Source organism: Carcharhinus amblyrhynchos, chromosome 11 (assembly GCF_965287045.1).
Source record: "Carcharhinus amblyrhynchos chromosome 11, sCarAmb.v2.hapA, whole genome shotgun sequence".
NCBI lineage: Eukaryota > Metazoa > Chordata > Chondrichthyes > Carcharhiniformes > Carcharhinidae > Carcharhinus > Carcharhinus amblyrhynchos.
Genome location: NC_137334.1, coordinates 43,007,185 through 43,023,045, shown reverse-complemented (window position 1 = coordinate 43,023,045; position 15,861 = coordinate 43,007,185). Strand labels below are relative to the sequence as shown.

Here is a 15,861-nt window from a genome sequence, read left to right as displayed (position 1 = left end):
TACCAAAGCACAGGATTCCTATTCCAATGCTGTAAATGTCTGGGATTTGCTGCAGAAATTCTATATCCTCAGCGCAGATTCACAAAAATCCATGACTTTATCAATGTCAATTTATCTATCTCAAAATTGGTGTATTACTCTTACCAACAATGCTAATATACAAATTTAAGTAGATACATAAAGGGAACTAGTGGATGATCACCATGCACAATTTACAGAGAGATCCACAAGGTGATTATCTATTAAATTTGAAACACTGCTGTCACACTGCAGCGATGATGCATGTAAATTTCTATGATACTTCAAAAGGCAAGCTGGTTATTCCCAACAGTGTTTCTACTAACTTCAGAAGTGTGCTTTCTTTAAAAAAAAGGAAACTGGGAAGTTTTTCCTGTAGCAAGGTGAAAGTCAGCTTCAAAGTTCAGCACAGTGCAGCATTTTTAATTGAAAGGGCCACATCTAGATGCACACAACTTTCGTTTAGCAGCAGAGTAACACCTTGTATGTTATATGGTTTAACATCTGTTGTTTTTGTACAGTATTGCATCCTCAGACCTGCTTTAATTAGTGTTATGGGAGGCCCAATAGAACAATAATAAAAAAAAATTACATCTTGCACCCACCAATCCTATTGCAATACTATACCTACACATTTGAAATGTTATGTCACATCCATAAGAGACCATTTTGGATACTAGTTTCACCAACAAATTACAACTACTTCAGGCCTTTGGAGAGAGTGGGAAAATTAAACTTGAGGGGATGGTACAGTAGTTAGCACTGCTGCCTCACAGTGCCTGGGACCCAAATTCAATTCCTGGCTTGGGTCACTGCCTGTGTGGAGTTTGCATGTTCTCCCCGTGTCAGTGTGGGTTTCCTCTGGGTGCTCTACTTTCCTGCAAAGACGTGCAGGTTAGGTGGTTTGGTCATGCTAAATTGCCCCACTGTGTCAAGGGGACTAGCAGGGTAAATACATAGGGTTGCCGGATAGGACTTGGGTGGAATTGTTGTCAGTGCCGGCTAGATGGGCCAAATGACCTCCTTCTGCACTGTCGGCATTCTATGATTCTTTGGTATTTCAGTAGTCCACTGGGTGATTCACCTGTTTTGGAGGTTCAAATACTCATTATTGCAAGTGCAATGTGGTTTTTTTTAATGTCAGTTATGTTAAAATGGCTTTCTCCCAGTTTGCACGCTTAAAAGTTTACACATTGCCACAATTTCTCGATGCTTTACTAAAACTTCAATGGTGTATTGTGATGAAATCTTTAGACAATCCTGAGGATGGAACACTACAGAGCTGCAAACAAAATAACATGTAAAACCAACTAAAAATAACTTGCATACTATTTATGAAAGGTTGAAGAAAAATATTACCTTGTCAATTTTTTCTAATACTTCTATCGTGGAAGGTTTTGCCTGCATCAAAACAAAATAAGTGTTAAAAAATCCAATGAAATATATAGATGTAACTTCAAATGTCCAAATGAATTGCACTTAGCATTAGTATGAACTGAATTTACTAGCCATTTTTTTTAAAAAGGTGTGGCTTCTTAACAGATGAGGAATATCTGAATGTATCTGAGATACATTTCCAATGCAAGCCCATTTTAAGTTATTTGAGATGGAACAGTGTCAGTGGTATAAGCAAACATGAAATAGGTCAAATGATGATACCAATCTGATGGCATGCTGCTTTATAAAATAAAAATATTACCACATGACTCACCACATCCTCATCAAAATGTTAGCACACCTAGAAATAGCAAGGACTGCTAACTGACAGTAAATCTCGATGTATATCCTATATTCCCACCTGCAAAAACTGCAGATTTACTTTTGTTACAAGTACAGAAAGGTGAAAAACACTGCAGTTGGTATCATCTTTTATACTGTACAGCACTCAACAATTGCCATGCTTCCACAAAAATGCCAAATCAATGCTCTAGTAAAACAAAGAATTCATAAAATTATAAATGTCTTCACGAAGCAGGGTGCCTTCGCTCCCTGCTTTCCAGAGAGAGGTTTGTGCAAGGAACAGCAAAAAAGAGGAGTGTGGTCACGTAAAGAAGGAGAGGAATATAGAAACAGGAGGCAGCCATTCAACTCCTTAAGCCTGTTACACCATCCAAATATAGAGCATGGCCAATATGTAGCATAACTCTATTATGGCTCCTTTTATTGGATTGCATAATTAGAGGAAACGATTCACTGCATCTACTAGATCAAACGACAACAAAATAAGGAATGAGGTAAAGAGTAGGATAAGGAACAAGGAGGAAGTAGTAGAACATCTCAAAAAATTGCGAACAGTGTTGCATTCTGCAAATACATCTGGAAAGAGAACTGTCAAACAGGAGATGGAGCCCCTAAGAGAGCTCAGTGGGTTGCTAAAGGATAAATGGAAATTTGCACTGATATTTAACAGGTACATTGCAAGTGTTTACAAAAAGGGAAGGATATTAGCAGGGGAGGGCTGGGGCAGATAAATCTGAAGTGGTCAAAAGTGGGATGAGAAAATTAAACCAAAATTAAGCAAGGAAGAAGTTATTTAAATAAAAGGACAAAGTGCTAGTGCCTGACACTGTACCTCCAATGAAAAAAATGGAGGAAGAAAAATTATTATCCCCAGTAGGCAAACGCCAGGTGTCGGGTCAGCTAAAATAATGAGTCAGTGTCATTTCTTGTCTGATTGTGCTTTCCAAAATGCTCTGGTATTTTTCAGTATTAAAAGCACCATATAAATCTAAATAATTGCTGTTATATTCATGATTTTGATGTAAATTAGCAATTGAACCCAGGGGCACCTCAATCACTGGTACCCCTTTCGAATGCAGCATTGCACACTAACTGCTGTTCTCAATCAGCCAATTCTTTTCTGTACCCAAATTTTTGTCTACAACATAATTTTTTATTTTCAAAGCTGACTAATAGGGTTTTCTGCAGCTGAAAGAAGCTCCCGGCAACAACTTCCTCCTCTCTACATCTTGACAGTATTGAAAAGATGACACTGGACAGTTGCCTATTCTAACTCCATTCACTTTTTTTCCCTGGGAGTTCAAAATTGTGAACACCTGCCTCACCTAATAATTCCTTATTCTTTGAATCAGCAGGTTTTGTAAAGCCAAGTTCAGCATCAGAATCATTCTTCTGCATTATTGGGTCAATAACCTTAATACCTTTAGGGAAACAACGTCGACACATGGAAGCACATTATACTGGCAGTTTCCAACCACATTTGCAGGGAAAAAGAGAGCTCAGAAAGAAATACAGACGTGCCAATAAAGAAAATACTGGAAAATCTCAGCAGCACTTGTAGGGAGAGAAAAGAGCTGACACTGAGTCTAGATGACTGTCAAAGCTAAAAGGCAAAGAACGTGGGAGATATTTATACTGCACAGCGAGGGAAGGAAAGCTGAATCATAGCCACAAAAACCAGGGGAATAGGCTGCTAAGGGCAGTCCACAGAGAGAATAAAGGGTGGGAATGACCAAACAGCAAATGAGCTGAAATCAGAAAGTAAGTTGTGACAGATGAAGATGTGGGGGGAGGTGAGGGAAAAAATGGGTGGGAGAGAGATAAAATTTAGAAAAAGGGGAGAGGGGAATCAAAGGTGGAGTAAAGGGAAGGAAAACAGGGATAAAAGTAGGGGGGGAAGAAAAATGAAGAAAGACAATAAAGAAATAAAAAAGGTAGACAAAAGTAAAAAAAAGTTAAATAAAATGAAAACAAAGGGGTCAAGATGGGACACAGCTAATCATCTGAAGTTGTTCAATTCGATGTTGAGACTGGAAGCCTGTAAAAGTGCCGAGCCAGAAGATGAGATGCTGTTCATTCAGTTTGCACTGAGCTTCACTGAAACATTGCAATAGGCCAAGGACAGACATATGGGCATAGGTGCAGGATCATGTATTAAAATGGCATGCAACCAGAAGGTCAGGGTCCTGATTGCTTTGCTGAGCACCTTCGGTCTGTGCGCAATCTTGATGTCTCTGATACAGAGGCCATCACTTTGGGAGTAGCAAATGCAATCGACTAAACTGAAAGAGGTGCAAGTGAAACACTGCTTAACCTTTTTAACCCACCTCTAACTTACAGCCTTGCCAATGCTCCCTCCAACTCTAGAGGAAGTTAGAAACATATATAGCAACTTCCTGGTTGATCTTTTGATTACATTCAGGCTCTGAATGTCGTTCTGCATCTCCCTGTGCCCAAAGGGACAAGCAGGTTAGAAACTGCCTCTCTGCTCACCTCACATGCTCAATTGTGGCTCACTCGTTATTCATTCACAGGATGTGGGCATCACTATCCAAGATGGGACGGCGAGGTGGCACAGTGATTAGCACTGCTGCCTCGCAGCGCCAGGGAGCTATGTTTGATTCCCGGCTTGTCTGTGCGGAGTCTGCATGTTCTCCCCATGTCTGCATGAGTTTCCTCTCAGTTCGAAAGATGTGTGGGTTCAGTGGATTGGCCAGACTAAATTGCCTCTTGGTGTCAGGGGAACTGCTAGGCATGGGGTTATGGGGATAGGGCCTGGTTGAGATTGTGGTCGATTGAGACTCGATGGGCCAAATGGCTTTCTTCTGTACTATTAGATTCTATGATCTTTTCCCTTACTGAATTTTGTTACTTGCCTGCACTGTGCGCATTGGTCCTGTGCCTTCAATCCTCAGTTAAAAAAGTTCACTACTAAATTCAAAAGACATAGATTTCCTTTTGATTAAAAAAATGAAGACTGACATCAGAATACAATACAGAACCAGACAAAAGCTATTCCACTGAACAACAGAACATTTAAATACCTCTGAAGAGTTATCAGAAACAAGGGGAACCAGGAGAAGAAAGCTATATGGAAACTAAAAGGGAGGCCAAAACAGCAGCAACTGCAGACATCATAGGATTCCACCAACGGTGGTTTCAAGGAATTGCAGATAGTGAACTAAAAAGCCAAGAAGTTTCTATAATTTACATAATAATGAACAGCACAATCTCTAATTGAAACCTGTTATAAAATACTGACTTGTAGAGAAATCATCTATAATGTGTTTTTTATTTTTTCAGTTTTTAAATTGAGAAACTATGATGAAGAGTCACATGAGATTAGGCTATGTTCCAGATTTAAAGAGAGTGTAAAAGAGAAAACTAAGTAATTCAATAAGTGATTAGTTGGCTTTAAGAGATCAAAGAGGTGGTGTACTGCTTTTCAAGAGGAGACTGTGTTCTCATTTAGAGCTTCTTTACTCAATACATTAAAAAATGTTACTACTTCTTCCGTTAATGAAAAATTTAATTTGATTGCAGAATCCATAAGTGCCTGTCTGGTCATTAATGTCATATCTAATTTATGTTGAGTATCAATTACTTTTATGTATCCGTCAAACTCTATTTGACATTTTTGGGTTACTGAGATTGTGTGCATCAAGTGACTGATTTGCTGGACTCCCATTCCAATGAAAACAAAACTAGGACCTCAACTGATTCACAAATTATGCAAACTGAATTTAAATATAATAATTGGATAATAAGGCACCAAAATGCATTAGATTTGTTGTTAGGGCATTAACTTTACTTGTATCCCTTGAATTTCCCAATTAATTTAAATAAAGTTTTATCATTAAGTCACAAGGTAAATTATCCTAATTTCCAAGCGAATAGAAAGCAATGTGACTGCATATAGGGCTCCCTGAAAGCTCACCAAGTTGATCATAAACTGCTAAGTCAAAAGAACTCAGGAAGTGTCAACCTGATTTTGATGTAATACAGCCAGGGCAGCTGTAAGGATGCCACATCTGGCCTTATTGCCCCAAGTATGGAGTAGGGAGGAAAAAAGGAAAAACAATTGCTGCTGGGAGTACATGTGCATAGCCATCATGAAAGATGAGGTCAAGTTCAGCAATCACGGTGCCTGCTAAAACCAATCAAGGCTCAAATATAAGCAGCAGTTACCTGTGGAATTGTACCCAATGACAAATCCATGCTTTTGGGGAGGGGAAATAAATAAACTGCCAAGGAAGCAAATTAAGGAAAACAAATATTTTAGGATGGAATTGAAACAAACCTAATAGGTTGAGATAAATGTGACAATGTAACAGCACCCCTAAACTTATTCTTCTGAATATTGAGTTCCAAGTTGTGACAAGCACAAAATCTGCTCGAATTACTTTGAAAATTGTATTTAAATTACAGAACACAAGAGCCAAAAAAGCATAAGCTGAAAAATCTGTGTGTTCTGTGGGACAAATCAAACTAAATTGGTTTCTCGCTTCATGTCTAACCATAATCATTTTTAACCAAAATGGAAATGGGTAATCCCAAAATCACTGTTGCAGCTAAGTTGCCCTCCAGTTTTTCATTTTTATTGGAAGAAAGTGATTTATTCTGATGCCAGATTTGAACACAATAATTCAGCTGAAGCCTAACAAGTGATTTATGCTATGTCACTTGTTAAGCCTCAACTGGATTATTATGCCGATTGCTAGCCATCACACTTTAGGGTAGATGTCAAGGTATCTGGAGAAGGTGCAAAAAGGGATTTATCAGAGTGGTGCCAGAACGAAGGACTTCAGCTATGTAGATAGACTTTAGAGGGTGGAATTGATCTTGGTACTAACATGACAGTAACCAAAATTTTCCCTAAACATAAAATTTAAAATATAATTAGAATTCAGATAAAACTCCTCATTGTTACAGCATACATTCCCAATACACTGCCTTTCTATGCCCATGCCCCTGCCTTACCAACAACAAAAACCTCATGCCACATCTTCACAGAATCACAGAACTGTTACATCACAGAAGGCCATTCAACTTGTGTCTGCACAGGCTCTTGGAATGCACAATTCGCTGAGTGCCACACCAGGACCTTCTCCCAGTAATCCTGTACGTTCTTCCTTTTTTGGTAATAATCCAATTTCTTTGTCACAATTGAACCAGTCTCCACCATACACTCAGGCAGTATATTCCAGACCAAATCACTCATTACATGAAAAAGGTTTCATGCCATTATTGCTTCTTTTGCCAAATCCCTTAAATTCTTGATCTTTCCACCGGTGGCTGCAGTTTTTCTCTACCTACTCTGTCCAGACATCTCATGACTTTGAATACCTCTAGTAAATTCCCTTTCCGCTTTTTCTTCTCCAAGGAAAACAATCCAAACTTCCCCAATCTATCTTTAAAAATGAAGCTTCTCGCCCTTGAACCATTCCTGTGAATACTTACTGCACTCTCCAATGCCTTCACGATGCCCAGAAGTGGCCAGTTGAGGCCAAATCAGTGTTTGAAACAAGTTTAACATAACCTCTGTGCACTTGTACTTTATGTCCCTATTAATAAAGCCCAATATACTAGTACTTCATTAACCATTCTCGCCACATGTCCTACCACTTTCAATTGACTTATGCAAATGTACGCCAGGTCCCTCTGCTGCTGATCCCCCTTTGTTTTTACCTTGTCTGCCCATTTCCTTCCTACCAAAATTAAACATTTCATATTTCTCTGCATTCACCATTTGCCTGCCCATTCCATCTGCTTGTCTATGTCCTTCTGATGTTCTACAATATTTGCCTCAGTTCATATCGCTGTCAAGTTTCTTTCCATCCTCTAATTTTGAAATTGTGTCCTGCGACTATTAATCTGCTCCCAAGTTATTTCCAGAATCTTCCCCACCAAAGTAAAACTGACTGGTCTGCAATTGCTAGGCTTATTCTTACTCCATTTTCTAAACAAGGAGCCCTCTAGCACCACTCCCAGATCAAAGGAAGAATGGAAAATTATGCCCAGTGTGTCCTCAATTTCCATCCTTCCTTGGATGCACCGCATCCAATCCTGGTGTCTTATCAACTAAGTACAGACAGCTTATCCAATGCCTCCTTACCAATTTTAAATCCATCCAGTGTATTTTCTTTTTAATTTGTTCATGGAATATAGGCATCACTGGCTATATACGTTTTGTAGATGGACAGACTTCAGGGAATCAAGTGGTAAATTATCTGTCATAGAATTCCCAGCTGTGGTAGCCACAGCATTTATATGACAAGTCCATTTCAGTTTCTGGTTAATATAAGCCCCAGTATGTTGATAGTTGGTTATTCAGCAATGGTAATGGCACAGAATGTTAAGGGGCAATGATTATATTCTCTCTTGCTGAAGATGATCTTTGCCTGGCACTTGTGTCGCAGAATTTTATTTACCATTTTGATTAGTCCAAGCCCAAATGTTCTCCAGGTCTTACTGCAGATGGACACAAACTGCTTCAGTATCAGAGGAGAAGTGAATGGTGCTGAACAATGCACAATGAACATCCCCAATTCTGTTATTGAGGAAGCAACCTTAAATGGTTAGGCCTATAAGACTACCTTGAAGAAATCTTGCCGTATTGGTTATCAAGAGCAGTCACTCTCACCTCACCTCTTCACTTCAGCTCTTATCTATTTTGGGACTACAGATGTAACGTGGGGTTTGAAATTCAGTGGCCCTACAAAACCCAAACTGAGCATCAGTGAGCAGGTGATTACGTTGTAAATGCTATTTGAAAGCACTGTACAACACTCGGGGTGGTAATTCAATGGGTTGGGTTTGTCCTACATTTTGGGGACAGAACATACCTAAATAATTTGTCTGGCAGATGCCAGTGCTGGACCTGGACTGAAGCAGTTTGGCAAGATGCACAGCAAGTTCTGGAGCACAAGTTTTCCAGTACTATTGTTGGAATGTTGTCAGGGTCCATAGTCTTTGCAGCATTCAATCATTTCCTGAAATCACACTGAATTGGCTGAAGATTGGCATCTATGATGCTGGGGACCTCTAGAGGAGGCCAACATGGATCATCCATTTGGCACTTCTGGCTGAACACTGTTGTAAATGTTTCAGTTTTATCTTTGTGCTGATGTGCTAGACATCTTGCATCATTGAGAATGAGGACATTTGTGGAGCATCCTCCTCTTGTTGTTTAATTCTCCATCAGCAATCATTACTGATGTGGCCAGACTGCAGAGCTCAGATGTGATTCATTGGTTGTGGGATCATTTAGCTGTTTGTCACATGGCTGCTTCTGCTAATTGGCATGCAAGTAGTCCTGTGGTGTAGTTTCATTAGGTTTAACACCTCATTTTTTGGCATATCTGGTGCTGCTCCTGGCATACACTCCTGAGTAATGCAGGGTTGGTTCCCTGGCTTGATGGCAATGGTAAGGGTGAGGAAAGCTGGTCCACGAGGTTACAGATTGTGGCTGCGTACAATTCTGCTGCCGGTGCCCTACAACACCAAGTGGATGCCCAGTTTTGAGCAGTGAGATCTGTTCTGAATCTATCCCATTTATTTATTCAATTCTGTCAACCTGCTCAGGTACAGACAGGCAAGGTCAAGTGATGTCTGAATTTTATGGGAAATGACAGCTCTACTTATGTACAATTGATAATCAATAAATGACAAATAATCAATTGTTATTATGAAAGGTAATGTTCTCCCCAAAGTCCTTGGTTCCAACATATTATGGCAGTCTGAAGCTAGCAAAAATAAATTTCACCATGAGTAACTGAATATCAAAAATTAATCTGATGTTGCAAGAAGTATAAAAGCAATTTATTCTTTCGGAATTGAAGGTATAAAGTTTTTGTTTATATTGAATGTTAGTTATTTATCTGTTCAGCATTAATTTGTTTTTTTTTGGTTTATAATTTAAAATCAGATGTGCATTCTACAGCTCACCAAAAATGCCCATCTCACACCACTGTGTTTTATATCCCCATTACATTCTGAGGAGGATATGGTGGTGTAGTGACATTAATCCAAGGCCCTGGGGACATAGGTTAATAACTCTGGAATATAAAGTTAGCTTCAGTAATGGCAACCGCAAAATTTATCGGCGATTTCTGAAAAAATCTATCTGGTTCAAAAATTGGAAATCTGCCATCTTTACCCCATCTGGCCTATGTGACTCCAGACCCACAGTATTGTGATTAATTCTTAACTCTGTGGAAGTCGAAATGCTCAGATTGAAGTTTCATAATTCGGAAGCTAAATTGTGCAAAAGCTAAAATGTTCAAATTAACGTTTCATACCTTCTCTGTACAGTTTTTAAAACATTTATCAGCTTGCAGACCTTCAAAGGAGTCAGTGTCTGCTACTCCAGCATGAACAGGCTAATTTTCATCCGCACAAATCCCATAACATTTTGCTTTTTGGCCTTCACAGGAGGGTGAGCAAGACCAGATTTTTCCACAACAAATACCAAAGGCAAGATATGGGGATATGATATGCAAATAAAGGATTAGCAGAAACTAGTTTTTTCATCAAATGAGAAAGGATGAAAAGCCAAGATTTAATTGGTGAATGTATGCAAATGAAGGATTAGAAAAATTGCTTGTTTCTGATGTGCTGTAATTGACTACAATTGCTAATTTGTTTTTCTGTAACTTAAACACTTACAGGACAACTGCAAGGTGGTTCTCCTTGTGCACAAGTCATTAAAGGCTTTGCACTGGATTATGCATGATGTCTAGCATCGTTTGTACTCAAGTCGACTAAGAGTGCCTAAGATTGTTGGTACCAGGATCTCTGACATTACCCTCTAAAATGGCTGAGCCATTCAGCTAACGTGAAATTAGGGATGGGTAAGAAATGACAGCCTTGCCAGTGACACCCACGTCCCATGACAGAACAAATAAGATAAATACAGTGGTGAGAGTTCCCATTCAACTCCTGTGTCTTGATAAATACAACTAGATATTGTATAGGTACATCAATTCATTAAAAATGTATGCAAGGTCCACTTACTGGAGTGGCCAGTGATGCTGAACCCAAGGAAAAATGTATAGCAAAAAAAAGCCATAAAGTGTAATATGTACAAAAGGGAAATTTAACTACACAAATAATTGAGGTTGAAAAGCTCGTATTCAAATCATGGCAGCATCTTTTAATATCAGGACATAAATAGAGACATGAAGAACAAAAGCCAAGAAGTTAAACCAATAGAAAACATTAGTTCAAACCCAGCTGCAGTACCCAGGCATCACACTTTCAGAAGAACGTGAAGATTTCAGAAAGGGAACAGGAGAGATTTACTGGAAAGATTTCAGACATGAAGAATTCGGTACATGGATATATGGGACAAGATGGTTTTTTTTAACCTTCAAGCAGAGAAAGCCAAGGGAAGATTTGACAAAGGTATTTAAAACCTTGAAGATTTAGACAGAGTAAATAGAAAGAATCGGTTTCCAATCACAGAAGAGTTGAAAGCCGGGAGCACAGATTTAAAGTGATTGGCAAAGGAACCAGAGGTGACATAAGGAAAATCGTTTTTATACATTTACGGTTAGGATTTGAAATGCACTGCCTGATCAAGCAGTGGATAGAGATTCAATAGTAGCCTTCAAGAAGAATTGGATAAATCCATGAAGGTGAAAAAAGTGTAGTGATATAGTGAAAGTGTGAGATTAACTGGATTTCTCTTCGAGAACCAGCACAGACTCAATGGGCCAAATGGCTTCCGTGCATGCTACACTCTTCTATGATTAACTGACAACATTTGCACAGAAGTAATAATTATAACTTCAAAATTTTAAGTTCTGAGTTAAAAGAATATTTTAGATGCAATGGGGAAATCACTGTATTTTAATTATATCAAATATGTCAAGTCAATATCCAGGGATAAGCTCATAGGCTCCAAACTCCTGAGACAGGTTGCAAGTTGCAACAAGCTATCATTAGGCTTTAGCAATTAACCTTCAACTAGGCTACTTATTAAAATAGCACAAGGTCACACTGAATCAATGCTGTTGCTACTTGGGGAAATAAAGCATAAAACAACATTGAACTTTATCGGAAATACTATTTTGTAGGTAACGTACAAGAGGCATTCTTTCTGCAGGACAAATTTCATTTTGATCTGTATCACAGAAAACTTGGAGAATTTACCATATTTCTGAGATTGAAATCATTTTTTTTATTAGTCTTTACGAAAGAATACCTTACTTTTGTGTCTTTACACCTGCGGTCTCTTGCAACACTGCCTGTTTTTCTCAAAATCTAAAGTTTAGGTCAACATTTCCCTTCAAGACTCAAATGTATACCCCCAATTCGCTAAACAAAAATGCCCATCTTTTAGCCAGTAATTTGAACAGTTTCAATCCATCATCAGGCACCAATATTAAAAGTCTACAATTCAACTTGCAGAACAAGAATCTATTTAGAATTCTCAAAATCATTTTCTCTCCTCTCATACATTTGAATTAAAAAGCTGGCACAAAATGAAGGAAATTATAATTTATTTATTCCCAGTCCCCAACAATCAGGTTCCTATTTAGCCACAGTTTGTTGTTTAATTCACTAACCTTTTTAGGACAAGATTGGTACTAATAGCAACACAGCCATACTCAACACCACTCTTCAAATTTCAGAGTCAGAGTCAATCAGAAAGCTATGGAGCATTACACATCAAAACTTTAAACCCAACCTCAACTTACTTAAAAAGCAAATAAAGCTGAAAATAGAATTCCCAGAAACATTTTGAACAGTCCATAGTAAAATGCAGTCTATCAATAAACAGGCTTATCACTGTTTTTTCTCTCTATATACAAAATAAAACCTGAAACTCCCTTTTTCAGTGTGTACCTATTCCACATGCAGCAGTTCATCACCCCCATCTCAAAGGCAATTAGCAAAGGCTGGCCTTGCCACCAATGCTTACATTGCATGAAAAATGTCTCCTTTAAAATTCACTGTATTTAAAGACTTACTATTGTACTCACTTTTCAAAACAGTTGATTAGACTGCTAGTTGTTATTACATAAATTGAATTGAAGTGCAATTGATCACTTACCCTCCAGCAAGAAAACATCAATCCCATTTTGTTTTTACTGAAGTTGTTTAACACAGATAATCCAATCTATTTATTTGAAGGGCCACAAATAATTCTGCATCTGTAGAATAAACAAATTCACCCATTAAAATACGATTGCATATTTACAATATAGGATACACTTTAATATTAAATCTTTCACCAACACTGCCCTCAGTAAGACATTCAACCCAATGCAAAAAATGTGAACATTCCAGAAATTCCAAACTGCAATTAATATTTACATAAATAAATGTTACAGATAGGAAATAATTGTGCCATTGTGAAAACCTTTTTTTTACATTACTAAACCTCCTACTAGTTTACTTAAAGTTATACCATTTGTCTGACAAGGCCATTGGCAGAACTTACTTCATAACCAGTGAAGTACTTTTGAAGTGTAGCCACTCTTGCAATGTTGGAAAACACTTTAGTCAACTTAAACAGAGCAAGACCCCATAAACAGAAATGAGGTGAATGTTCAGATATGTTTTATGTTAACACTGGATGAGGAATAAATATTGACCAGGACACCAGGAAAACTCATCTCTTTCTCGAAAAGTATCATGAAATCTTTTACGTCCACTTAACTATTACCCTTGTCTTTAATATTAAATTTTAAAAAAAGGATCTGGCGAAATTTGTTGTGGTAGAATGATTTTTGTTCTTTCGATCTACAAGCATGAACCGGGCCTCAGATATTTCCCATGGCTTAAAAACATCTTACTGTAACTAAGCGCACCTTCTGCATAGAAACACATGCACTTTTGCATCAATACCTAGGCCTACAGCATCTTTGAGGCAGCCAGTCAGCTCTCATTTGCAGCTGAGTGTGTATGAGAATCATCAGCAGCGCTGTACCGATAATGGAGGGCCCTTCCTGAAGCGGGGAGCGGTCTGCCTGGCCAGGCCTGCCTGCCTGCCTGCCGATCGGCACCTCAGCAGCAAAGGTTTAAACTGCATGATACTACGTTCCGGACTCTTCCATGACAACCGCAGGTACAAGGACCTAGGCATGCGGCCGAGTCAGGCCGGCCCAGAGTTGGCCCACCCCCCTCCCTCCGCTGCTATAACCCACTCACCTGGAACTCCAAACCGCTTCCTCTAACGCCAACAGCAGCCGATCCCAACGCGCAGGCGCATAACCAGCCCGGGCGCCCGTAACCTTTCACCCCAACTGGCGTCGTCACGTGACGCTCGCCGTTCCTTCCAGCCGCTTTTGACCAAAGGCACAGACACAAAGCGCAGGAGTGAGTGGGGGTAAGGCACTGTGTGGAAAACAGGGCATTTCACTGTAAACAGACTCTATAGGCATCTTGTACCAGCCCTAAAAGGCATTATAATGTTGAAATCAGGTCTCATAATAAGACTATTTGATTATCTTAAATAATTAATGACTGCGCCTCTACCTTTAACAATTAATTGTCATATAGTTTGGATTACTCCATGCTTTTTAATTTTCTGCAGTGCTATTTCGTTGCCCGATTCGGAGGAAAGCAAAATATAAATAAAACATATTTGGCAGTTAATTAAACTCGGAGCTAGTGGTGATGTTGATTTTGTTCACAATTGTTATTGACATCAGCCTCGCGGGTTCACTTCAAATATTTACAATTTTCGGTTGAGGCTCTGAATATTGTTAATTACTTTAGTTCTGACTTTTTGAACATTTACAATACAAGCATTTTTTAAATTAAATCGGTATCAATATGAAATGTTTACCCTATGTTAATGTTGTCGTTTGTAAAAAGTCTGCTGTAGTTTGTCTCCTGAAAATCTTCTGCTTGAATAGATATTAAAATATATGAATGGATGTAAGCCCTGCTACAACAAGGCACGGATGTTGCTCTTTGGTAGATTAGGTTTCCATTGAAACGTTCTCTAGTCATTTCCTGCCTCTATCTGTACATTTTATAGACAATGAAGTCAGGACCATCGGCAAAGTAATGCAAACATTCGCTAGATTATTAAAATTAGAGATTTCACTATAAACACAATTCACGTTTAATGAAATATGTTGTCATAATAATGGTGCCTCCAGGTTAGCAAAACCTAGCTACATTGTTTATATAAAGTTTTTAACTTTGAATTTCTAAATAAATATTAATTTTAAAAATCGTTTTAGTTTATTGATATATTGACATATAGAATGAGTTTAATATAATTCTTGTAAAACAAAATATGAAATATTTTTAATTCCTGTGTGATCGTCATTTATAAGCATTGTTGTAATGTGGAAATCTACGATTTTAGAGTATCGATCAATATTTTGAAATTATTAGTTATAGTTTGTATTACAATTTGGGCTAAGATACAGTTGTGCCTTTTCCAAATAAGATCTAACGGAAACGATTTGAAGTCATTAAACGCTCTGTACGAATAGTCAGAAAAATAACCTTTAAACCGTTTTGACCTAAAATATATGTTTTAATTGGTACTCAAATATGCAAGGCCTGGTGTAAGCGTCTTCGTCATGTGAAAACCACATTGTGAAGTATTTGGTTGTTGGAAAACACTGAGAAGAAGGCATTTTAACAAAAACGAAAACCATATGATCTGGGTCAGATGTTCTACTCCATGTGATTATAATAACTTGTTCGTTTCGTTTAGGAAATCCAGTTCTCGATGTTAAACGAAATAAACATTTTGAGAACTTCAAATGATTTATTTTGCCAGTTTCATTTTATTCTTTCTTCATTTGACCTACAGGAGAATACTATGTGAAGTATACTTGCATGCAATTTCATAAGTTATGGAAAACCTTTCGAACAGTGCAATTATAAACACAAAATGCGGCCAATTTCCTGCGTAATGTCACTGTTTCTTTTTTTACGAAATCTGCTATAAATAACATAATTCGTATTCAAACAAAACTGCAAATGTTTGATGAAGAAGCAGGTGACATCTGTCTCAATAGAAAGCTTGTCCTCCAAAGAAAAACACACATCACAAAAACAAAAGGGGAATGTGGATATCATAAAATAACAAAGGCATCGCATGTTACCCCGCCCCCACCCAGAAAGGAC

At 38.2% G+C, this 15,861-nt stretch overlaps 1 protein-coding gene across 4 annotated transcripts in view; it reads right to left on the bottom strand.

The window, feature by feature from the left end:
• Positions 1-14,005, bottom strand: part of lnpk (lunapark, ER junction formation factor) — a 99,149-nt gene extending 85,144 nt beyond the window's left edge. The window contains exons 1-3 of one of the 4 annotated variants that reach the window (XM_080198937.1): positions 13,918-14,005; positions 12,818-12,917; positions 1,378-1,419 (exon numbers count right to left, since the gene is read on the bottom strand). In XM_080198937.1, the coding sequence (XP_080055063.1) occupies positions 1,378-1,419; positions 12,818-12,844 (69 nt within the window). In that variant the 5' untranslated portion in view covers positions 12,845-12,917; positions 13,918-14,005. Of the gene's footprint in view, positions 1-1,377; positions 1,420-12,817; positions 12,918-13,207; positions 13,592-13,614; positions 13,883-13,917 lie in introns of those variants that run through there. The other 3 variants (XM_080198938.1, XM_080198940.1, XM_080198939.1) reach the window with 3 other exon arrangements.
• Positions 14,006-15,861: the final 1,856 nt, after the last annotated feature.